Source organism: Chrysemys picta, chromosome 5 (genome assembly GCF_011386835.1).
Source record: "Chrysemys picta bellii isolate R12L10 chromosome 5, ASM1138683v2, whole genome shotgun sequence".
NCBI lineage: Eukaryota > Metazoa > Chordata > Testudines > Emydidae > Chrysemys > Chrysemys picta.
In genome coordinates, this window is record NC_088795.1 from 62,898,193 (window position 1) to 62,922,735 (window position 24,543).

The window sequence follows — 24,543 nt, forward strand, 5'->3', positions numbered from 1 at the left end:
TGTCCCAAGTTTGGGACACACTGTTCTAAGGTAATACATCAGTCAGTAATTTTATCATTTAAATGTTGAAGAATGCATTTGGTATGAAGCAAAGGTCCTGATTCCAGTTATGCCAGTTTTAAGTTTTACACCTCTGTAATTCCATTGATTTTAGTGCAGTTACTTGTTACTCACTCTTGATTTATTCCATTGTCAGTGAAATCAGAATCATGCCCAATGTCTAAGTGCATTATTATATCATTAAGGTTATTTTGTCTAGTGTAGTCATCCTGATGAGCATTTTTTTCATCCTTGGAAATTACTTCCCAGCATCCATGGAAAACCAGGAATAGTAAAGCACAATGGTGGCAAAAATCCCAACAGAAACAATACCTACTGTGCAAAAACTTCTAGGAGTGATTTTGGAAATGTTGTTCTATGTGAGGTGTTTAAGGTGATATACACAGTGTATGCTCTCAGGACCACAGTCTAGATAGGAAGAGAGACAGCTGGGCTTTCAGTTTACGAGATGATCTGTAAAGGGGAGGTCAGAGGCTTCTAAACAATAATTTAATTGTTCAAGGTTGTATAGTACATATCATGTCACGGAGAAGCCTGCACAGCTTCAGAAAACAAAATATTTATTTCTAGCAGATTTGTACCACCATTTTTTCTAAATATATCGATAATATTTTATAATTATTTAGCTGAAAGCAAAATATAAGTAACTATTCTATAAAGAAGTTTTTTTGATTAAAGAAAGGTTTTATTTTTATTTTCAACTTCATGATAGGACACAATTGGATGGCAAGTACAGAAATCAAAGGGAAAAAGGGTATCCAACAGAAGCAACTCTTCACTTGACTATAATTTACTCTAATTACCTTTAAATTCAGCAGATCCACAGCAAAAAATACATTAAATATCCACCTTGTGTATGAAATACCGAATGTGTAAGAGACACATATATAAAAACAATGTAGGATGAGATCTTGGCAGACTAAGCTACTTCTAAGGTCTCTCATGGATGGCAAACTGCTCTTTTCCCCCAGCCAAAAGAAAGCAAATAATACCTTTATGTTTTCAGGATCCTACAGCTTCATGCTAATAGCAAGTCTCTTGCCATGCATGCTAATTAAGATCTCTGTACTAAGCAAAAATGAATTTGTTCTAGGTCATGTCTCATTGTGCTTTGCAATGTAAACCTATTATGCTCTACAAGTGAAATAAAAATACATGAAATCAGTAATTTAATTTTTTTTTAAATCCATAATGGAAATTCTCATTTTTTAAAGACAGTTTTTGTCCAAATGTTAAGTCTTCATCCCTCTTTGTAAATTATTAACATTGACAATGAATCTAATAATGGGAATATGTTTTCAAACACAAAACTACAAACTTTCAAAGGATTCATGGAGCATGTTTAGAGGCACCGGAAGACATTCGTTTTTCTGTGCTGCTAGAATGACAGCACTTTCCAAAAGGCATGAAGGACCCTTAATTTTCTTCTCTCTTTCCCTCTAGATCAATTTGAGGCAAGGCTCATTTAGGGCTTGATACTGCATCATTCTAAGCACTGGAAACTTTTCCATTGACTTGAATGGGATCACTGTTAAGCCTTATATGAGTCCCCTGCCAGCTCTGCTATCTCCTACAGTACAGTAGGCAAGTTATTTTTTCTCCCTATTGCATACTGGGCTGACCTTTCCCTGTTCAGATTGACCTGGATGATTTATGGGGGCAGGGGGAAGGGGTTGTTGGGGAAAGCACTAATGAACCTCAGAAGATCGTAAGTCTGAGTCTCTGTTTCCCCACAATTTGTTTAGCCTTTTACACGAGTGCAAAATGAGTGTAAAGTAGGTATAAACTGCTGGTTATCTGATCTGGTAACATTTTGTAATTGTGTAAATTGCTATCCAAGTTCAGAGCAATAATAAATCAGGCCTGGTGTGCCTATCTTGGGGGTCAGTTTGGGCAAGAAGTGAGAGCGTCTGTCTACTGGAGTTTTTGAAGTTTAGTATGTTCCCCTAGTTAGGAATGAAGTACACCCTTCTTTTGTTTTTAGAAATGTAAAGGTGACATAAATCGTAAATCACGTTGCTGTTCTTTTTCTGTTTGGCTTGGAAGCTGTTTTCAAAGAAAAGCGCATATAAAAGTTAAAAGTTTGCTACAATAATGTCGCTAACTTGCTAAGAAATCAACCACAGCTGCACTTGTGAGTTCGCCAGATATTGTTGCTACTGGCTGGAAACCAGCCAGTCTCTTAAGAAATCATTACATGTTTACCACTGCTAATACCTCTGTGGTCAGATCCTACAATTTGCATAAAATTTCCAAGTTATCACTGTTATACTAACTATTGTACACAATTAGAGCTGGTCAAAAATGGGGATAAATATTTCAGCAAAATTATTGAAGGAAAGTGTTGCCCATTTTTCATTAAATCTAGAATCTTCCAAATTTTCTATCCAGCTCTTCCCATGATCTTTGCACAAAACTTCAGTAGAGGTCAATTGAAAGCTCATGGGTCGAACTAGTGTACCACATAGAACCTTACACTGCTTTGAATTTCCTGGTTGACTATACAACATTCTATGAAGGTGGTCTTACGTGAACATGCCCTTTAACAGAATCCTTTTGAGATTTTGCTATTTGTCTGCTTAGTTTGAAATCAAATTATTATTTATTATTCCATAGCACCTAGTGGCTTCAGCTGGGTTCAGGGCCCCATTGTACTAGGCACTGGACAAACACAGTGAAAGACAGTCCCTGGTCTGAATAGCATGCAATCTAAATAGACAAAGGGTAAGATAGTGGTACCCAACCTATTTACCATTGTGGGCCGCATATGCAGAGCTCTCTACGTGTTATGTGGGCCACATCCACACAATGTATATATACCACCTGTATGGCCCTGAGGATGTCACATGGGATGCAGCTGTGTGTTGATTGGGCCACAAGCGGGCTGCGGATTGAGAACGACTGGGATAAGAGGAGAACCAGAGACAGGAGGTAAAGTGACTTGCCTAAGGTCATACAGCAGGTCAGTGGCAAAGGTGGAAATAGAACCCAGGCCTCCAGGCTCCTAATTCAGAGGTTTGTACAGTATATCATATTGCCCTGTATCGTAGATCATATTGCCTGACTTCAAGTATTATGTACCCTGGTTTCCAAACAATATTTCTCAATGTTACACTTGAATAAGGTGTGACTTTTCAATTGGTAACATTAAAAATGTGGGTGATTTGTTGGCTCAGGGGACGGGTAATTGGATGAGGAAGGTGTGGCCTTTAGGTAATGGTTTGTCCTGGTCAATTAGGATAGACAGTCTTTACTATCTTGTTGCTGTTCACTGGCTCATGTGCATATGCTAGTGGTTTCATCCCAATCCTAGTGGACTGAGGTTCATGTGAAAATTGGCAATGCTTGCACTGTACTTGTTATACTATTAGAGCCATTAATCTACCCACTTTTACAATCATTAAATTATTATTGTTTAAAAAGAGATTGATGTACTTAAAAGTGAAGGAAAGCTGTAATACTGAGGTCATGTTTTAAAGTGTATGGCATAGTTTTGATTAGTAAAGGGTAAGCTTAAAGTATTGCAGTATGTGAATATTGAAATAGTAGCCAAATATGTTGCAGCATTATTGAAACTATGTACCCCCAAGCAAACTTATTATCAGATAACCTACATTGCTATGAATTTGTAGGCAAAAAGGCCTCCACAAATATACAAGCGGCACCATTACACTGTTTGCCATTTGAAAATAGTTACTAATTCTAGCGGCATTTTCCCATGACATGTACCGGGAATATCCCTTAAACTAATAAAACGTTACAAAACAGGAACAACTATTAAGCGTTCACGCTGTATAATCACTACAAAGAGTTGCTGTCGCAGAAGTTTATCCCAGAAGTTCCTTCTTGCCTGGCACATTGTTTGAAATAGTCCTTTGAAGCTCATATCATTTCCGAGGGTTTACACTGGCCATCATCTCCCTAGAGAAGTTACAGACTATCCCATAATAATACATAAACTTTGTATTTATAATACAGTGAACTCCAAAGCTATTTAAATTTAATTCAGTGAGATCTCCCAAAGATTGCAGGAAATTACCACTTCTGTCACAGGCTCCTTCTACCTCTCCATTTGCTTAAATACACCAGCAATTGTCTGTCTGTAAATGTCTGAGTCCAACTTTCGAAGCCAGGAGTTTCAAATAAATATGAACTATGGGGCAGCCATTTAACATCCGAGAGTGCCTCATTTAGCCTAGTTACTAGAGACTTTTGTGGGGAAAGCTTTGGGAATATATTTATGAAGCAAAGAAATATACAATATCCTAAAGTATGTGGAATGTGGTGGTATCAATCCGTATCAGACACAGATACTAAAACTGTTTATAGATGGCTTTTACCACTTGTTCACAGCACAGTGTTCTCCCAGATTACAGTGACATTTTCAATGCATGGAAGAATTAAGTTTTTACCAGCTTGTATGAGAGTGTAATATTTTTAAGGATGTCTGTTTCATTTCCAAATGCATGTGTGTTCTACTTTATGCTTTGGCACACAAAGGACTAGAGGGCGTAAGGGAAAGCTTCAGAGTGTGTTGAAGATTTCATTTTCTGCTTCTCAGCTTGGATCAGGAGTCATTGAAACTTGCTATCCTGTGGACTGGCTGATCTGGCCTCACCTAGGGAATGAATGAGGGGACTGGGCAGCAGACATTATTTTGCGGTACAAGAGGAAGATGTTAAATGGACACTGCCAATTTAAACATGATACTTCTGCCTGCTTTTTAAAAAACCTCCTGTTTGTTCAAATAACCCCTAAGGCTAGCACAACCGATGGATGATGGAGAAAATATATTTTTCTTTTTATCACTTTATTTTGTTTTTTGCATTTGGCAGTCAGCATTCCCTGTTTATGTATGGCTCTTTGTCAGCCCTTATGGGAATGTCCTGTAGAGCTCAATAGAAAATGATAGCCTTTCAGCAGTTTAACTGAACCATCCTATGGTATCCCTTCCATATAGAATACCATATAGGATGGTTTTAACTTCAGGTCTTCCACTGACTTATTGCATTGCTCTGAGCAAACCACTCTACTTGTTTGTGTCGTCCACAAAATGAACATAATAATATTTATCGCACATAGCAGTTGTGACAAATCAGTCATTAATTAAAGTTTGTACAGATCCTTGGATTGTATACTGTAGCTGTTGCCCTGGAATAGGAAAATAAGGTTGAAGAAGAGTAGAGGAAGGCAAGGATGAAAAAGAGGAAGATGGCTCAAAGACTTCCAGTGAATACTAACTTCAGATTGGCAGAGATTTTTGATGACTAACCAGAGTGTAAATTCAGAGTAACTTCTTTGAAGGCAACAGAAATACAAAATGTGAGATCAGAATCAGGCCCCACACACTTAAGCACCATATATGTCATCTAAGAATTTGGCCCCAAGGTTTTCACAGGAGTGCTAGTTCCTTAATAGATGAATATTTTAAAAATATTACAGTGTGGTTTCTGAACAAGAATACATACTTCTCAGAGCTTTCTGCCCTTTAATAGAAATATTTCCATTCTCTTATGGCTGTCTAATGCAACTGTAATTTGTGATTGCTTGTTTAATTCCTATCTCTCATGTAAAGAATTAGCATGTTACATAATTTCATTTTTAAATAGATGAATGCCAATTCGAGGAACTTAGAATCTAAGATACAATCTAACATAATTTTGATTTGATCAGAGGACCATCACTTTATGATGTTTGTTAGAGAGATGCATTATTCTATTGCTGGGAAGGGGATTGGAGGATTTTATACAGTAGATCTATACCATGCTTTATACTTTTTTCACCCATTGGCCAATGGAAACTAAGAGCACGTAAAATAATTGGCTGATAACAGTAAACTTGTCTCGATTTACCTATGGTTCTGCTATCACCCCGCTATAACAAAAGCCTTTCATTCTTACTAGGAATACTAGTAATTCATTCTTACTAGTGGCTCCTTTTTGTTTGTAAACTAGAAGGATGATGGCTCCAAACTTGAGAAGATAAATGTCTCTCTCCTTACCTTAATCCATGGGACTCACATGACCTTTTCTGAGTCACTATTAGGATCTACCTCATCATTTTCTTCCTTATGATTTCTTCTAATTCTGTGGTTTTTCCTGAACAATTCTTTCCCTGGATTTTTTTTTTAATCATTTGAAAAAGTGTAATTCACCAGTTCTCTTCTAAACTTGCCTGCCTCTTTTGTTTTCCTTTGTTTTTCTGAAGTGCTATACTTAAATGTGTATAGACAGAAGAATATTTTTTCTTTTTAATAAAGTATGTGTGACCCTCCACACTGTAAGGTATTATTTTAATGCCTTGAGAGATCACATTAGTTTTCTGAATTGAAATATAATCTAGTGTATAAATTAAAGCACACAAAGACTTATAAATACCCCTTCTTTTATCACCATTCCTACAAGCAACACTGTGTCTCTCTCAATAATCACCACAGGCAAGCCCACACAAGGAGAATTAATCACTGTAAAAATAACTGTATTCAGAAAAGAAGGGGGGGAGGGTATATGCAAAACATGAGAAATACCAAACCAAAGCCATCTGATGAAACACACTAGAACTTCAATAGCTGAAAACAGTTTGTGCCCAATTACATGTCCACCTCATAAGAAAGCAGTGCCCAGTAATGATGAGCTAATATGGGGCCAGATTATGTCTGGCCCTTTTCACAGGTGCATAGGGGGGAAAGTGCAAGAAGTCCTTCCCATAGTTTCCACACCCCATGTCAGGGCCAGAGACTGTAATTGTTCCTGCACTTAGGGAGCACAAGGACTGCTCCTTCTTTGTTCCCATGAAGGTGCTTGTTGCCCAAAGGTGGTGGGACTGGGACCATTTCACCCCTCTGCACCAACGTGAGGATAGTGCAACCGTGCATATTGCTCAGGCATACTGGAGAGCTCAGGGAGGGCAGAACACCAAGAAGCATGGGAGTCCGCTATAGCTCTACTGCCCTTAAGACAGGGTTGTGCCTAAAAGGCACAATTGACCCCACAGGAAGAACAACATTGATTGTAGTGAAAAATCCTATTATCTTTCAGCCCAGAGAAAAGAAGCAGTCAGGCTAGACAGCTGGCTGCTTATCAGGCAAGCTGCTGACTCAGTATTCAAACTGAAAGAAACAATTGTTGTTATATTTATGGAAATAAAGTGAGGGTTTGTTGTTCTCTCTCCTACTTTCCTTTTCATTTTATTTTCACCTTTTTTAACCTGGCAGCAGTATGAAATGTGCATCTGGCATGGGCATCAACAACAGCCCTGCTTGAAAGGTTAGCAGTTGCCTAGGGCCTTTTCTTCACTAGAAAAAAAAAAAAAAGATGAGTTTTTACCAAGCTTTAGGTGACACACTTGGTAAAACCCCAGTGAGGACAAGGCAGTTTGTAGTTCTCACGCCTGTTAACGGGTTGAAGTAAACCTTAGACCCCCTCCAGTGTTTAGCTTGACCTGCACATGTGAAAAGAATAAACTGCTTTGTCTTCAATGGGATTTTACCATATGTTAGCTAGAGCACACAATTTTTTCTAGTGTGGATATATTGTTAGAGAGGGAGGGGCTTAATGGGAGCTGATGTCTTGATTTATTTATTAAGAGTGTGTTGCTGGAGGTTGTGTGTCTTATTTATTGAAGGTTGTTAGGGATATGCAGACATGCTGGATTTAATTGCTGGTTTGCTTTGTTTGGGTTGCCTACAGTTTTCAGATAAATGTTTTTTTCCCTTATAAATAGCAATAAATAATTACAATAAATGTTACCTAAGTTTTTGTGGCATTGTCCTAGGAGCACTCTCAGAATGAAACAGCAGCACAGATTTGTTGTTATTTCTTTATTATTTGTATTGTGTTAGTGCCTAGAAGCCAGTTGTGCTAGGCACTATACAAACTATGAAATAATATGTCTATTAAAAAAATCTTCAGAACAAACCTATATCGAAGTATATTCTCTTTATCTTATTTCTTGCAGTTTTCCAGTCTATTGGATATTAAGAATAACCCATTCTAAAATGTTACACTCTGTCTTTATTATCTGAATAACTCCTTCTGTGGGATTGTTTATTGTTAAAGGAGATTTTTTTCTCCCAATGATTTATGGTTTTCAGGATAAGAGTGGGAGTAGAAGTTTTGTACTAAGCCTTAATTACAGTGAAATATGGAACAGATCTCTTCTTAGTGTAATTTAAATGTTGAACATTAACCAACTTCTCAAAGGTGGAGCCAACAAACTTATTTCATTTAAAAGACATATTCCAGATTATAAGTAATTGACATATATTCAGTGCATAAGTCTTAATTCTTGATGACAGTATTTTCCTTCTGTTTTCTTTTAGGAAAGAGGCACAATTGGATGAAGAAGGACAGTTTCTAGTCAGAATAATTTATGATGATTCCAAAACATATGATCTGGTTGCAGCAGCAAGCAAAGTCCTTAGTGAGTAATATGGCTATCTTTTAGAAATTATACCTGCTTTTAATGGGTCAGGCCTCCTGTAGTGAGGTCACTACTTTCTCTGTAACTTTAATGCATTAGTTTGCTAGTAAATTATATATGTAAGATTAATAAAGACACAAATATGTGCAACAGGGGGATTTAACACAGAGGAAGTGAAAGTGTGGTTATGATTAGAAAAAAGACTGGCTCAGAAAACGAGTTATTGCTCTTCATGTTTATTTAAAATCAGTTTCTTCTTTCTATATTTTTAGAATGAATGTAATGCTTATGATATATGTAAGAGTGCTAGCTCATGAAAGTGAAAACCTTTTTTTATGCACAAGACATATATAATATTACATGCAATGGCAGTGCACTACAGTATGCCACCATGTCCCCCCTCCTTCCTTCCCTCCCTTCAATGTACTGTACCTCAACCACCTGATGACCTCTAGATAGTATAGTTCAGTCTCCATGTCCTTTTAATCATTGGCTTCTCTGCTGAAATTACTAACAAGGGTGACCAATATGACAATGTTTTTGTGAAGGGCACACCTCATTCCACCTAGGTCATCAATCTGGATAGCATTGACTCAGCTACTGCAGCTCTGAGCTGGAATTAGAAAGGTACACCTCTACCCAAATATAATGCGACCCGATATAACACGAATTCGGATATAACGCGGTAAAGCAGTGCTCCGGGGGCGGGGCCGCGCACTCCGTTGGATCAAAGCAAGTTTGATATAACACAGTTTCACCTATAACGTGGTAAGATTTTTTGGCTCCCGAGGACAGCGTTATATTGAGGTAGAGGTGTAGTATTATCCCTATTATCTTATTTGCACTCTATCTCTGCAGTGAGAGTGAATCAGCAACCAGCCACTGAACCCATAAGACCATGGCTTCTGGGGAAGAATGCACTGTTTTTGCATAGATAAATCTGGCTTGCATTGATCTTTGGGGTTCTGTGGGGTTAGAGGTGAAACCACTGCTTATTACTGAGTAGAGGAATAGTTGTTGGGAGGGAGGAAAGGTGGATGGAAAAATTACCTGGATTTTTTTTTTTCTGTGGTGGGGTTGATCTGGTCTACTGCTTTTGGAGCATGTTCTCTGGACTGCAGATAGAAAATACAATATGCAAAATAACTCATTTTACATTATAATTATTGTATCATAAAATGGAGTCTAAAATTACTAGCAAAGTACAAACAAATGCATGCCTTAAATGAATCAAGTTTTCTGTATTTTAAATAGATCTTAATGCTGGGGAAATCCTTCAAATGTTTGGGAAGATGTTTTTTGTATTCTGTCAAGAATCTGGTTATGACACAATCCTACGTGTCTTGGGCTCAAATGTCAGAGAATTTTTGCAGGTAAGAATTTTGTGCCAAGCAACTTAAAGTAGGTAGCACTGGACAGGCAGAATTGGGCCTTGTGGGTAGAGCACTGGCTTGGGAGTTGGGAAGCTTGGGTTTTGTTCGGATCTCTATCACTGGCCTGCTGGGTGACCTTAGTAAATTGCTTCCTTTCTCTTTCCCTGATGTAGAGTTTCATTCCTCAGGACAATTTTGGCAGTACACCCCCTATTGCATATGCCTTTTGATGCAGTCTTTAATTACATGATCACATACAATATTTTGCACAGGACCCCTTGGTTCTTCAATGCACAGAATGGAGATAGCAGGGGGCAGAACTAAGGTTGCAGAGGCAACAATAAATCTGGCATTTCCTAATTTTCAACTGCTTGACTTTGCAACCTATGTAACAGTCTTTTAACATAGTTTTTCTTTATGCAATATGATACACTGTTCCTTTCCGAATAGATGTGTAATGACATGTTGGACCACATTTGCTTCTGGTGTCAATGGGTGCAGCTTACTAACTGACACTAGTTGAAAATTTGGTCTAGTGACTGATGGGCTCTTTCTCCTCCAGAGGCCCGTCTGACTAAATACTGCAGATACTGATTATTTCTATATGTGCAATATTCGGCTTCTTTGAGAAGTACAAGCTGTTACTTCTGTCTCATAGCTCATCTGCAAGCCAAGAGAGTCAGTCCTTGTCCACGTGTTGAGGAATGGGGTAGAGCAAAGGTGATTTTATACTACTTTTGTGCTGCCCCAATCTCTCAGGACAGTGTGAATTTATGTTGCTGTTTCTGTTGAAAAATGAAAATCCATTTTGCATCATTAGTGCGGAGGAAATCTATTCAGTTCTAGAGGAACTGATCTAGGTGTGGGATAAAATTGTGATTTTTTTTTTTTTTTTTTGGTTCCAAGGAAATTGTTCGCGTGAAAACAGTTTGGATTTTGAATTTCAAATTCAGAATGTACAGAGCTCTCAGTGAGAAACATATACTCTAATAAATTTAAAGCACATGGACTGATTCAGACATTGGGAAGATTTTCAAATGCATAAATTATTATTGCAATTGACTTCCAATGTGAGTTGGGCACCTAACTGCCATCTGTGCCTTTGGAAATCTCGTCCATAATAAAGAAGTGAAAAGAGTGTAATGCATAGTTTGTTGTTTATTTTTCTTCCTTATTTAAGGGTTCTCTGACTACAGTTATTCAGTTGCTTTTGCATATATCTGGATGCCTTCACTGAGACCTAGATCACACCAGGACCTCCCCAGACCCTGGCATACCAACCATTACTTGCAATACCTCTTTGATCTGACCACTTGGGAGCCTGACTGGATCTCTGTATATTCCCAGCATAGGGCACCACATACAATTAACAACAAGGAGAGATGCTATCAAAACCTCTTTTTCAAACAGTTCATTATTCTAACTTGCAGAACAGCCTCCATCAATAATTTTGTACTGTAGTTGAGTACACAAGCTGCACCTTGCACAGGCTATAGGAATATGCAGCCTTCAGCAGAACATAATATACTGCCAGTCTGCATTCCCTGGGTGAGCAAGATTTGATAGGGTAGAAACAGACCAAATTAAAATCCATAGCTGACTTGTTCCTTCCTCATCTTGGGAACAGACTAATGGGCAAGCTCTCCTTCCCCTTTCCATTCTTCACCAGATGAGAAAATTGAAGGTAAGATTGTAATGCAGGAAAACCTCAGTAGTCACGTTACATTTGTATTCTTGTAACTTTAACATTTGAGACTGCCATTTGTTGGAATTCCAGTTTGAACAGATGACATTGGCCGTTTGCACTTTTGTAAATATAAACAGGAAGAATATAATGAGTATTTGCACTGACAACATTAGGTTGGTTTTTGTAGCTGCAATTATGAAGCTCAGTTCCAGTTATCCATGATTTATTGTTACTGCTCTTAGAAGTCATGCTAGTAGATGATCCTAATTATTATTTGTATAACAAAAGTGCTCATAAGCCACAATACAGATGGGGGTCCATTGTGCTGAGCTCTGTAGAAACACATAATAAAAGACAGTCCCAATACTTAGATCTAAATGACAATCTATACTGAGCCCACAATATAACAAACAATCAAAAGTGTTTGGTTTTTAAACCCTGTGAAAATAATCTTGACTATTATGTTTCCTGTTCCTTGGAATCAGTCTTAAAGGAGATTGTTTATAGGAAAGCCACAGACATATAAAGACATATAAGGAGAGGCACATTTAAAGAAACTACAAAAGGGCAATACTTAGACATAAATTAAAGTATTTTTCCCTCACTGTACAACATGGTCCTGAAAAAATTGCTAGTCATGTTAAATTAAAAGAGAATATGGCACAGAGAGGCAGCATGAAGAGAGATGCAACCTAAGAACTCCCAAATGTGCTTTTATGTTAAAAACTACCTAAAGAAAATCAATCAGACTCATAAGTAGTGGTTAATACCAGATCCTTCAGGGAATTGTTCAGTTGTCTGTTGAATTAATTGTAAAAGCAGTGCAGTACAGTAAATCTATAATTTATTTCTCTTCACTAAAAGAATCCACATACATAATATAGCACATAAATACCTGAGCAGCATTACTGTGAGTTTGAAAGGCAATCACACTCAAATAGTTTCTATTAGTTTCCAATTTGGTTTGATTATTGGTCCAGATTCTCTCCTGCACTGAGATCCATTTGTCAGAGAAGAAAGGCATCATCAGAGACCTGATTACAGTTCTGTGATTTGAAAGTTGTAGCCCCTCCCCAGCCCTGACATAAATTACAGCAGCCTGGTAGCCAGAAACTGGCCTATTACTGTAAGTGTTTTGGTAGTTCTTAGAAACCCCAGTGGGGATCAAGGCCCCATTGTGCCAAGCACCGTACACACACACACAAAGATGTCCCATCTCCTATTCAATTTACAATCTTAACATATGCTGAGAGACACTACATCCATACAGCAAACAAGGCTATGGTGTTGGAGGAGAGGATGACAAGATAATAGTGAAATTATTGTTTAGCATAATAAGCAGTAGTCACAGAATACCAACTGCCTAGCCCATAGAAATTGATCTCCATGCAAACAGTATATTGATATGTGCAAGGCTGACCAAATATAACATAACTTTACAAAATATATGTGAAATATTCACAAGAAGAACTGCAAAGATTAAATAAAAAATGTAAGACTACCTGCTAAAGATCTCTAAGGGACAGATTCTGATGCTCTTACTCATGTTGTGTAAGAGCATCAGGAAAAAGAATTACATTGATTTCAACAGGACTAATGGCTGAGTGAATTGTGAGTAAGGGTATTGGAATTTGGTGCTAATATTTTATAGAAAAACAGTACTTGGAATACATCTTATGCCCTTTTCCATAATATTGGACTCAAACTCCTTTTGAGACTGTTCAAGTGTGGATGACTCTGTGTATAGGAAGATGACCCTTCTTTTCTGAGTCTCTTCTTAATAGACATCTTCCAAAAGGTCTACATACCCAAGCTGCTCCTGGGGAGCACATACTGGAACAGCAGCTCACCATTCTTTCAGGCAGTCCACAGTGTACTTCCCCTCTGTGCACCTGGCTAGCTCTCTAGCTGTGCTCTCACCCACACTCTTTCAAGCTACTACAGACCTGGTCTCCACCCCCCAAGAGGAAGGTTCCTGGTCTCTGCAAAGATCTGCAAGGGGTTGGATCCATGTATCTTCTTCTCCCTTGTATTCCCATTAATGGCTGGACTCTGAGCTCACAGATTTTTGCCTCTTACGTTTTAATTTGATGTAGTGATATATCAATGCAATAAAAATACAAATTTATAACAAACTAAAAAAAGTGAAGGAGGATGTTCCAGGATGCATGCATCCCAAGGAATTCATTTTATAAGAGACTCATTTCCTTTGGAGGCCTCCCAAGAAAAGTAGCAGCTGTTCACGCCACCTTCACAACTTTGAAGATCTACAGATGTTAAGAAAAGGGAGATGATCCAACCTGCACATTTAAAACATCTTCATTGTACCTCTCCCTGACCTGGCAAAAATCACAAAACAATCCCCAGTGCTAGAAAGTCTTAAGGGTGGGGGGGAGGAATGTGGGGTCATGCTAAGGACCCGGTAAGTGAAGAGGGTGCATAATCTTGACAAATGTATTGGTAGATGATTACCTGGGTTGTGACACTATTCAGCCAGTCTGATTGTCCTTTCTATCTAAGCCATTACACCGTGAATAGTAAAATGGAGTCATGATAATGATTCCATAGTTAAGGTTGTAGCTGGCATAATATTCTAAGTCTGATTTTGATTCTACTTTCCCCTCTAACCTCCTTATAAAATCTGCTTTCCAATTTCTCAAGCAGGTTTCCTATCCAGAGAAGAATTTACTTTTGCCAAAGTTTGAGATTAATCAAACGACATGTCAGGGACATATGGAGAGTTTGAAAAAGTGGAGTTTTTTTTTTTTTTTTTTTAAAAGGTCTCACTTTTTAAAAATGCTTTGTTTCAGCTATAACCTGATCTAGAAACTCCATTTTGGGTTCATTCACTTGTTCTCAATGAGATCATGTGACTGAGCATGTTTAGGAAATGTGGTAGGTTAATTTTAAAGATGTTAGCTATACAATTGGAAACTTTGAAAAACTCTTGTCAGGTTCTGGCAGAGCTTATAAACGTTTGTTAATGCTTGAAACGGCATTACTAGCTTAATGTTTCATTTAAAACAGTAAGAAAGGTTGTTGTTTTTTCACATGCAAGTGCCTAAAGTTAGACTCCTAAGTCCATATATAAACACCTGGCTTACCAGCTGTAGGATATTTGGTTGCAGCTGCTCTTTAAAAGATAGACTACAAGCAGCAGAGTTCCTGGAGGGAGGGAAGAGATAAAGATGGATAAGTAAGAGAGGGAAAGGGATATCCTAGCCATTCCCATATCCATTTGGAAAACTAACCCTGCTATGAAAATAAAAATGTTTTCATCTATTGTGCAAACATAGTACAGTCCAGGAATTCGCTCTTTCTCTTTCAAACAACTTTTAATGGTGTTATTTTCAGTGCCAGTCATAGGCCAGACTCATTGTCAGGTGTCTGGGCCCCCAGCAGTGGTCCCCCTCTCCACTCCCGGAGTGGCAAGACAGCAGTGTCACGTGCCTGGAAGCCCTGCAATGGGGGTCTGGAACTGGCTGACACAAACCCACAAGTGATTGTGGCAATTGTGGACAGGGTGGGGCCAGACTACCCAGGAAATGTACTGAATCAATAATTTATATATACAATATGTAGCTTAGGTTTTTAAAACTGCTACTTAAATTACTTGTATTCTCAAATAGACAATTTGCCACATGCATGAACTCTATTCTGATGTGTTTGTGTGTTTTTAATTATCCCTGTAGAACTTGGACGCTCTGCATGACCATCTTGCTACTATTTATCCGGGTATGCGTGCCCCTTCCTTTAGGTGCACTGATGCAGAAAAAGGGAAAGGACTCATTCTGCATTATTATTCAGAGAGAGAAGGACTCCAGGATATTGTCATTGGAATCATCAAAACAGTAGCTCAGCAGATCCATGGTACAGAAATAGACATGAAGGTAATGTTTCCTTGTATGTTCTGACAGAAAGTTGATGTCATTCATAAAATTGAAAGAGCTGTATGATATAATGGAAGACAGTATTTTTTTTATACATTCATACTTTCCACAGAGGTTTTGCGTACTGAAAAATCTCTCCATTACCCCCCATGTTAACCCAATACCTTCAAGGTCATACAGTGCCCTCACCTGCCTTTGCCCTGGCCACACCCCTGTACTGGCCACAGAGAAGGAGAATGGCATAGGATCCACTGTACCAACTCACATACCTCTAGACTGGTAGGATCCTCCAATGGCTATCTCTGACAATTTTAGGGCTATTTTGCACCACCAGAACACCACAAACTGGTCACAGCACAGCCCAGGCTCTGGGCCAAGAAATGAAGAAGATTAGCTTGTCCAGTTGAAACGGCAGAGATAATTTTGCATTGGTAGAATGTAAAGTTTGCATTGGTAGAATGTAAATCCAGCTTGCCATTTGGCCAGGATACCAGAGGAAACACACCTATCCTTTCACAAAGTGCCATGGAATCTTTAATGGCAATAAGTGTTCAAGACCTTTCTCTCTTTCTTTTTTTTAATCTTCCTTATGTGAAAGATTGCAACTATAACAGCAGGCAGCCCTTTATTACCACATTGGAACATTGATTCAGTACCGACTCAGGAGTGCCACCTACTGACTCACGAACACCATTCACGTTTTCCCTGGAAATACATCATCCTGGTGCTGATCAGCTCAGTGTTAATTTGCATATAGTCTAGATGGCTAATGGCTCAGAACAACATCCAGTAATCCAAAGAAAGAGAAAAGGGGTACAAAGATTATGTTCCGTATTATTTTTCCATTTTCATTTATTTTCTTTTTGCCTAGTTCATGTTCTCTGAGCACATGCACTTTACCTGAGGCATTTTTATACATGTTCTAGATTATGTCACTTCACCAAATTTGGTGTCATACTCTAAGCAGCCTATGAGAAAGGAGGCAAGTTCTTTTACTTCCTGTCTTTGAATGGACAGGGGTAAAAGTTTCAGAAGTGCCAAAGTGACTTAGGAGCTGGTCTCAATTTTAAAAATGATTTAGACGCTTAGACGCCTAAGTCCTATTGACTTTGATGATGAGACTTAGGCCAGTTCTACATGAAGAAGTTAGGTAAACTCAGCCATGTTACTCAGGGATATGGAAAGTCTACACCCCTGAGCGATGTAATTAAACTGACCTACCTCCTGGTGGAAACAGCGGTAGGTCGATGGAAGGATTCTTCCGTTGATCTAGCTGTCATCTCTCAGAGAGGTGGGTTAACTACAGTGACAGGAGAACCCCTCCCATCTCTGTAGTAAGTAAGTAAGTACAGATAAGAAGCCAATGCAAATAATGTGGCACAGGTGTAATGTGTTCACTGCAAGATGCATTGCTAAGCAAATAAGTATTTACATTCTGCCCACACTGTGCATATTACAGTAATTCAATCTTGAGGTGACAAATGCATAGTCACTGTATAATAATCCACATACAAAAGGAAAATTCAGTGTTGTCCAAAATGAGTCACAGACAGCTAACTAAGAAAAACCCCAGCCTTCCTTGTCCTGCTTCTATGAAATGCGGGCGTAGAGTTGAGCTCCATCTGCATACTCATGGCACCAGGGCCTGACTACTAAATGTCTCAATTACACATGGAACAGGAAAGGTGATGGAAGAGAGAGCCCAGTGTAACCCTCTGACTTTTCAGAATGAAAGGATTGAAACTACTCCAGTTCACTGGGTTGTCTACAAAACATGGTAGTCAGTGGTATTTAAGGCAACTAATAGATCTAAAACCATCCACATGGGTGTCTGATCATCTTCCATCATCAGAAGATCATGAACCAATGTCTGCAGTCCCAGTAACTGTTACGGTACTGTAGTGCATTTTTCATTACATAACCTTTAGCAACAACAGGAATTTAGGGACAGAGTCTGCAGTTCATTTCACAACCAGATAGTCATAGCAGTGAACTAAGGAGCATTTTCAGAAGTGTCCTTAGTAATAAGTACATATACACCTGTTTAAACTGCCACTTTAGAAAGACCTCCATGCAGGAATAATATCCCGCTCCCAAAGCGATGCCCCAAATCCTTCAAACAGCACTAAACAATGCAGCCCATGACTCCTATCATATTCCTTGACTGAGACTACTCCCCAAGGAAGAGCTGCATTGGCCACAATGTTCACAAATCTCTGCAGAATAAGATGGGTCTCTTATGTGATTGGACAGACAGGGAGGGGAGGTCTTAGATTTTCTTTGCAACCAGAAGGCTTAGAATCTTGAATCTTTTTTTAAATAAATGAAAGCTTAGATTCTCAATCACTATCTGTGGTGAAGGATGGATTTTCCTCAAATTCCAAAGCTGTGGACCCTCAGAAAACACAGAACTCTGGACAAAGTAAACAACCAGACAGAATCTAATCACTTAGTTAAACAAAAACATTTATATTGAAGATCACCTAAAATTTGCTATGGAGCTCATAGAAACTGTTAATGTGTGTGTGATCTGGATAAGCAATAGCCTTCTGATATAAGCAGAACTCTCTGCATGGAAAATCTCATGGAAAAACAGACTGAATACTATGCATTATCTTTTATTCTTTCAACCAACAGATTTGTTTAAGCATGAATGTAATACTATTGAAATATAAGGCAAACCCTTCATCTGCTGGGCTAAACAGACTTTGGGTTTCAGTCTTGTCCTTGCAAATGAATGGCAAATACTTGAGAACGCCAGAAACATCAGGCCCAATAATGAAGCCCCTATTGAATTCTTATACAGTCCTTACTCAAGAAAAAATCTAACTGAAGTCTATAGGGAAAAGCCTATACAGCATAAGGGGTGACAGAATGGGAAAATGACAGCAATACCCTCACTGATCCATTGAAAAGAGAACTTATAGTTATCAAGTAAAGCTCAACGGTGAAAATCTGCCCAGTATAAGTGGAAACTTGAATGTGACTTTTCATTTAGCTAAGCAGGGACATATTCTGAAGATACATTTTGTTGCAAAGCTCAGGAGGGAGAACCAGCTAGATATTTTCTTTGAAACCTGAAGAGTGATTTGTTTTGATTTTAATTGCAGTTACCATAGTGATTGAGCTCTTATACATGTCAGGTTGATGTCACTCACCAATTAAGACCACACAGGGAAACAAGAAGAATTAAACTTGACTCCTGGTTTTGTCACTGCTGATGCTGCTCTTTCATTTACCAAGTTTAGACAGCATCTTCTTTGGAAAGAAGATTTGGCCCAGTTTGTTTTGCCTAAATTTACCTGGGTGAAACTGAATGGAGAATTTACATGAATGTTTAAATACCCAGAAATTTAATTTTAAACAGGCACACATGTAAGAGGTCATGGTACACGCAGAAAAGGTTAATAGAATTTAACTGGTATGAAATCAATAGGGTTGTATAGAAATTACTATAAATACTTGTACAATTTAACAGAGAATATGATCCCTTCTATGTGTTTTGTATCATCCTATAGAATTCTGTTGTGGTAATATAATATTTCATTAAATTCTTTAGCATGGTTTAAAATCAACACAAAGGATATAATTTTCTATTAAATTCTATAGGAGGGTTTCATAATACCTAACCCGGTTACCAGTTTTAACAGGCAGCTGAATACACTCTCATCTAGAATGTGGTCCAGAGTGCATTGAAATTAGAGGAAAGACTCTTGGTGACTTCAGTGGGCTTTGGCTCAGGCATTTAATTACCTTGTTTATTTCTCACATTTCTTATGTATTCAATGATGGAGTTGTTCCCTCTTTCCATACATGTTTTCTGTATTGGAATTATTAGAAGAGTTGCAGTTGCCTTTCACGGTGCTGCCTGTTAAGTGCTCACATCAAAGCCTGTATTCTGCATTGTGTTTCTGACTACATCTTTGTGCTGCTGTTGATATATTTGCATTCTGTAAAGGTTAGGAGAGTAGCACAGCACTCACATACAATAGCAGGCTGCCTTTATCAAACTGTGAAAGCTTGCTGTGTCTGTGTAGGGTCACATCTCACCCTGGCTAGAAGGTTTGTGATATATGAGATATATAGTAGTTCTGGCACCTCCTTCTATATGATAGGACTTTGGAAATTAGCATTTGCTCTCACCAACACTCTTTAATTCCTATGCTGATGCAGAGACTGGGGTGGATGGTGAAATTGCTTCATTGAGATGTTTAGTGTGAAAAGCTAAAAATAGATTGCCAATTGCTAGTATTTTATGGTTGGTTTTTTATGTGGAACCCTAACCTTTATTGGTTGATTAGTTTTCTGTGGTTTTCTTGTTATCAATAAGAAAAGATGAGAACTTGTAAAGAGGTTCAGCGTGACAGCAGAGAACTAGAGAGACTATCAAGTACAGTACTATCAAGACCACAAGTACTCCTGTTCTTTTTGCGGATACAGACTAACACGGCTGTTACTCTGAAACCTATCAGGTGATATTAATGGAGTTGGAAGATATAATGTTTGACATGGAAATTTCCTTAGAATATGAGATTTTTAAAATAATTTCTAAAACTATTTTTTTTCAAATAGAAAAGCTTTTAATCCAAGCTATACAATTTTTTCCAGTTGTGGTGAATGAGATTTCTTAGAAGTGAGATCCAAACTCTGGTCTTTAATCCCACAATAGTCACTGATGGAAATGATAATCTGGAAGGCCTAGTTTAATAATGGTGATATATCCAGGGATTTTGGAAGAGGTTTATCTGTTAAATTCTAGAGACCCAGTTGTCCCTATTGACAAAAAACAAAACAAAACATTTTATTGGCGACAGAGAGAGAGATCATCCCTTCCTTTCAGAACCACCAGTATTATCTAACTACAGTATGACTACAGCCTCATTCATTCTCTCAGATATAGGGTAATGGTCTCTTGGAAGATGAAGGGATGGGGGTCACTAAAGCTTTGTATTCACAAGAAGTACAGGTCTAAGCCACACTGGTGCGTGGACAAACCCACAGATTTTTTTTTTCCTTCATGTGTCCACAAGTAATTTCCGACCCCACATATATACTCTTGGCTCTCCAACTGCGACTACTCACTACAACACCTTCCACTGTGGAGCTGGAGTTCCACTTTGATAATGCACATAGAGAACAGCATCAGGCTTTAGGAAACCAAGGAGATAGACAAAGGGAGTTAATAGCATATTTTACTGGACTGCAAAGAGGAAGGATGGGCCTGTGTTTAATGCACAAGACTGGGAGTCCAAAGGACTGCCACACTCAGTCACTGTGACACTCAGCTTTCCTCTGTGTAAAATGAAGACTGTAATTATATCAGTGCTTTCAAAGATATGTTGGAGCTTAATTATTTGATGTCTGTAAAGCATTTTGAGATCCCGACCTCCCGATGCCATAGAAGCACAAAGTATTGTTATATTGTTTCCCCTCGCAAAAATGGGAACCAAATTTTGGTAACATCCCTCCCTGTGTGCATATTACTGCTAACACATGAGTTATGACCATTCACAGATGGAAAAAGACCTCTTAATATCCACATATTTTAGTGATGACATTTCTTTGTGCATAATAATTTGTGCCAATATATTTTTTGGAAACGTTTTAGAACAACTCTAGCATATATCTCCCCACCTCTGTGTTTTGATCTTGTCTTTTGTGAGTCTTTTGGTCTGGAATTTAAAAAAAAGGATATTCAAGACATTCTTGAATCCATGTTTTTGGATGGTTAACTGGATTTTCTGAACACCTGAATAGGAATGCCTTCTCTGCCCTGATTTACACCCCATTGAAATCTATAGGATTCCTCAGGGTATCAGGGCCTGAAACAAAGTTCACTGAAGTCTACGGAAAGTCTCAATGATGTCAATAAACCTTGGATTAGGCCTGAAGTGAGGACAGAATTGAGCCTAATATGTTCCAATATGTTGCTGCTAAACAATACTGCCTAACTAGACTTATTGTGTTCCACCCATTATATCTGATTAGGTTTGGTAAGAGATAAATTTGTCCACACTTGATAAATGATGATATTTCATTATGCATCAACTTTAATTATACCATGCTATATGGCTTTCCTAGTAAACAAAATTAGCCCTATTAATTTCATTATTTCAAGGAACTTTGAGTAGGATTGTTAGAGTAAAATAAAATGATATGTTCAAGATATTAATATGAGATTAAACCAATAGAACATATGAAATGATGCTGGTTTTTAAACATTACACATTAACAGCTGTGGTTTGGAGAAGATGCTTTTAGTTTTAACTATAGGGCCTGATCCTGTAACCCTTATTGCTTTCATGAGTAATGATTGCAAATTCAGGGTCCTTAGTTTGCACACAGTCATGCCCATTGAAACAGATAGAAGATTGCCTTATTTTTTTCCTTTGTTGTGATCAGTAACACACCAGATATTTGCCCAGCTCTGAGCAGACATGCAAAAGTTAAAGACTAGTCTTAATAATCAATGGACAAATCTGGATGTGTGAAAAATGCCACTCCGCTGCTGCAACGGGTGGGGAGCTTGATGGGCTTGGCAGTGAAGGGGGACAGTCCCAGCAAAAGAGGAGGGAGACACTCACTAAGGGACAGTATGTGCTTCTCACCCCAGGAGTCTCTAGGCCAGCTGATTGGGCAAAGAGAGGTGTCGGAGAGAGGTGCTGATTGGACAGCATTCCCCATCTCCCAGGATTTAACACAGTGTGGAAGCCATGTGGAACCTCTTTTAACTCAGTTCCAGCAGTCGAACTCAATTCACCAGAACTAGGAATGGGAATCCAGCCTGACAGATGCTGTGGGTATAGCCCAGGGGTCGGCAACCTCTGGCACTTGGCTCGCCAGGGTAAGCACCCTGGCGGGCCAGGCCAGTTTGTTTACCTGACACGTGCGGCTGATTGCAGCTCCCACTGGCCGCGGTTAGCTGCTCCAGGACAATCGGGGCGGCGGGAAGCGGCGCGGGCCGAGGGATATGCTGGTCGTGGCTTCCCGCCACCCCCATTGGCCCGGAGCAGCGAACCGCGGCCAGTGGGAGCCGCGATCAGCCAAACCTGTGGACGCGGCAGGTAAACAAATTGGCCCGGCCCGCCAGGGTGCTTACTCTGGCGAGCCAAGTGCCAGAGGTTGCAGACCTCTAGTATAGCCAGTCACCTGTTTGGGGGTCATGAAGGAATTTTTCTCCCATGGGCCAATTGGTAGAGGACCAGGGAAGGATTTTTTTTTGTTTGGTTGGGGTTTTTTTTGCCTTCCCTGCCGCACCTTCAAGCCACAGTGGGTTAAATAGGAATGCACATAGTACCTACCTGGGAAGGAGTTATTTATTCGTTGCAAAATGTGGCCACATTTCCAGTGCAGTTAGGAGAATGTACAGTTCCCAGAGGTAAAAGACTTGGCAATGGGCCTAGCGTTCATGGGATAGGGTGAGACCTTGTGGCTTTCCCGAGCTGAAGTCCCCACCCTGCTGCACCTTCTGTGGCCCTCAGTGGGGAGAGAATACTAGGACTCAGAGAGAGCTGAGTCCCGAGGGTAAGCTAGGGAGAGCTACCCTCTGTTATGGGTTGTATGGTAAGGAGCCCTGTAACTTCTGCACTGGAACCAGTTAAATATCTAGTATTAAAGAGTATGGAAGATGGGCAGGAAGCGCCCCTTCCCTATGTTATAGCTTAATAAAAGTTGTGGCCGGCCGCTTAATTCCATGCATCTGTCTGTCCTCATTTCACTTCTGTGTCTGCATCAATAAACACATTCTAACACATCATAACAATTTGTTAAAAAAGAAAACAGTGTATAGTTTGTTAAACACTCACACTTGTGTATACTTTGGTTTGCTAAAGCCTCATTCTTTAGTAACAGATATTGAGTTACAAATGGGAATAGCCTTGTGCTTTTCTTTAGTTTATTTCTACAAAGTGAGGAGTAATGAGGAATTATTTCTTTGTTATAAGCCAGTTATTTACTATTGTATTTATGTTCTGCAGACATCATAGACTTGATCCACCTTCACTGGTGCAAGTAGGTGCTAATTGCCCCTCCTTGAGCTAGCAGGGGCTGCTCCAACAAGAAGGAATTATTTCACCCTCGGGGAGGGTAGGTGGCTGGTTGCATTGCTGCTTTTTCTTGGAAGTTCACCAGGGTATGGCAGTTTCATACTATATAAGAGCCCCAGGAATGAAGTCCCCTGAAGCCAAGTGCTGCATGAGCCCATCCTTAGACTAGCCGTGCCCTGGTCTCTCCCCAGCCAGCACTGCCTACTTTTGGGGATCCATTGACCAGGTGCAGGCTCCCCATAGAAATAAAGATGCAGGTGGCTTGGGCAATGCAAAAGCTTCCAGGGGCACTTTCCCTCACAAGAGGTCCTGTGTTCTGGGCTATACCAGCAGACCCAAGCATAATCCAAAGCTGAATGTAGCTCCATATTTCCAGGATCTGGAGATGGTGTAAACATATCCATTTAATTTAGAATTTACAGTTCATATTTGTATGGTCTTCAATTAGTGCCAAGAGCAACTGTGCTTGAATAAAGAAATGCTTTTCCTCCCTTGATTTGTAGAGACTTTTTAAAACTGGAGATTTCTATGGGAATACTGTATTTTTGCAAGAACTGGAACTCATTATTTTGATATTTATGTATCTATTTTCTCTAAATGTGTTCTTGTCTTTGCAATAGAATTCCAATTTTTAACATGTGATAGAGGTTATTGCTACATGTAGTCTCTCTCTTCTTTTGTCCAGGTTATTCAACAGAGAAATGAAGAGTGTGACCACACTCAATTTTTAATTGAAGAGAAAGAGTCTAAGGAAGAGGACTTTTATGAAGACCTTGACAGATTTGAAGAGAACGGGACCCAAGAGTCCCGCATCAGTCCTTACACTTTCTGCAAGGCTTTTCCTTTCCATATAATATTTGACAGAGATCTGGTGGTAACGCAGTGTGGCAATGCTATATACAGAGTCCTTCCGCAGGTCAGACTATTGTCTTATGTGAACAACTGCAACAAGTGTTTTAGATATTATTTTAATAACAACACTCAAGTGCTGTTATAATTTCTTATTTATTTATGGTATATTGTTATACGATATATTCTGCAAGGGTTAATTGTGAAGACATTAAATA

General features: G+C 39.1%; 1 protein-coding gene across 2 annotated transcripts in view; it reads left to right on the forward strand.

The window, feature by feature from the left end:
• Positions 1–24,543, forward strand: part of GUCY1B1 (guanylate cyclase 1 soluble subunit beta 1) — a 55,550-nt gene that overhangs the window by 13,481 nt on the left and 17,526 nt on the right. For both annotated transcript variants that reach the window (XM_005299332.5, XM_005299331.5), the window contains 4 exons: positions 8,381–8,481; positions 9,736–9,854; positions 15,234–15,431; positions 24,162–24,392. In XM_005299332.5, coding sequence (XP_005299389.1) covers positions 9,762–9,854; positions 15,234–15,431; positions 24,162–24,392 — 522 coding nt within the window. In that variant the 5' untranslated portion in view covers positions 8,381–8,481; positions 9,736–9,761. The remainder of the gene's footprint in view (positions 1–8,380; positions 8,482–9,735; positions 9,855–15,233; positions 15,432–24,161; positions 24,393–24,543) is intronic.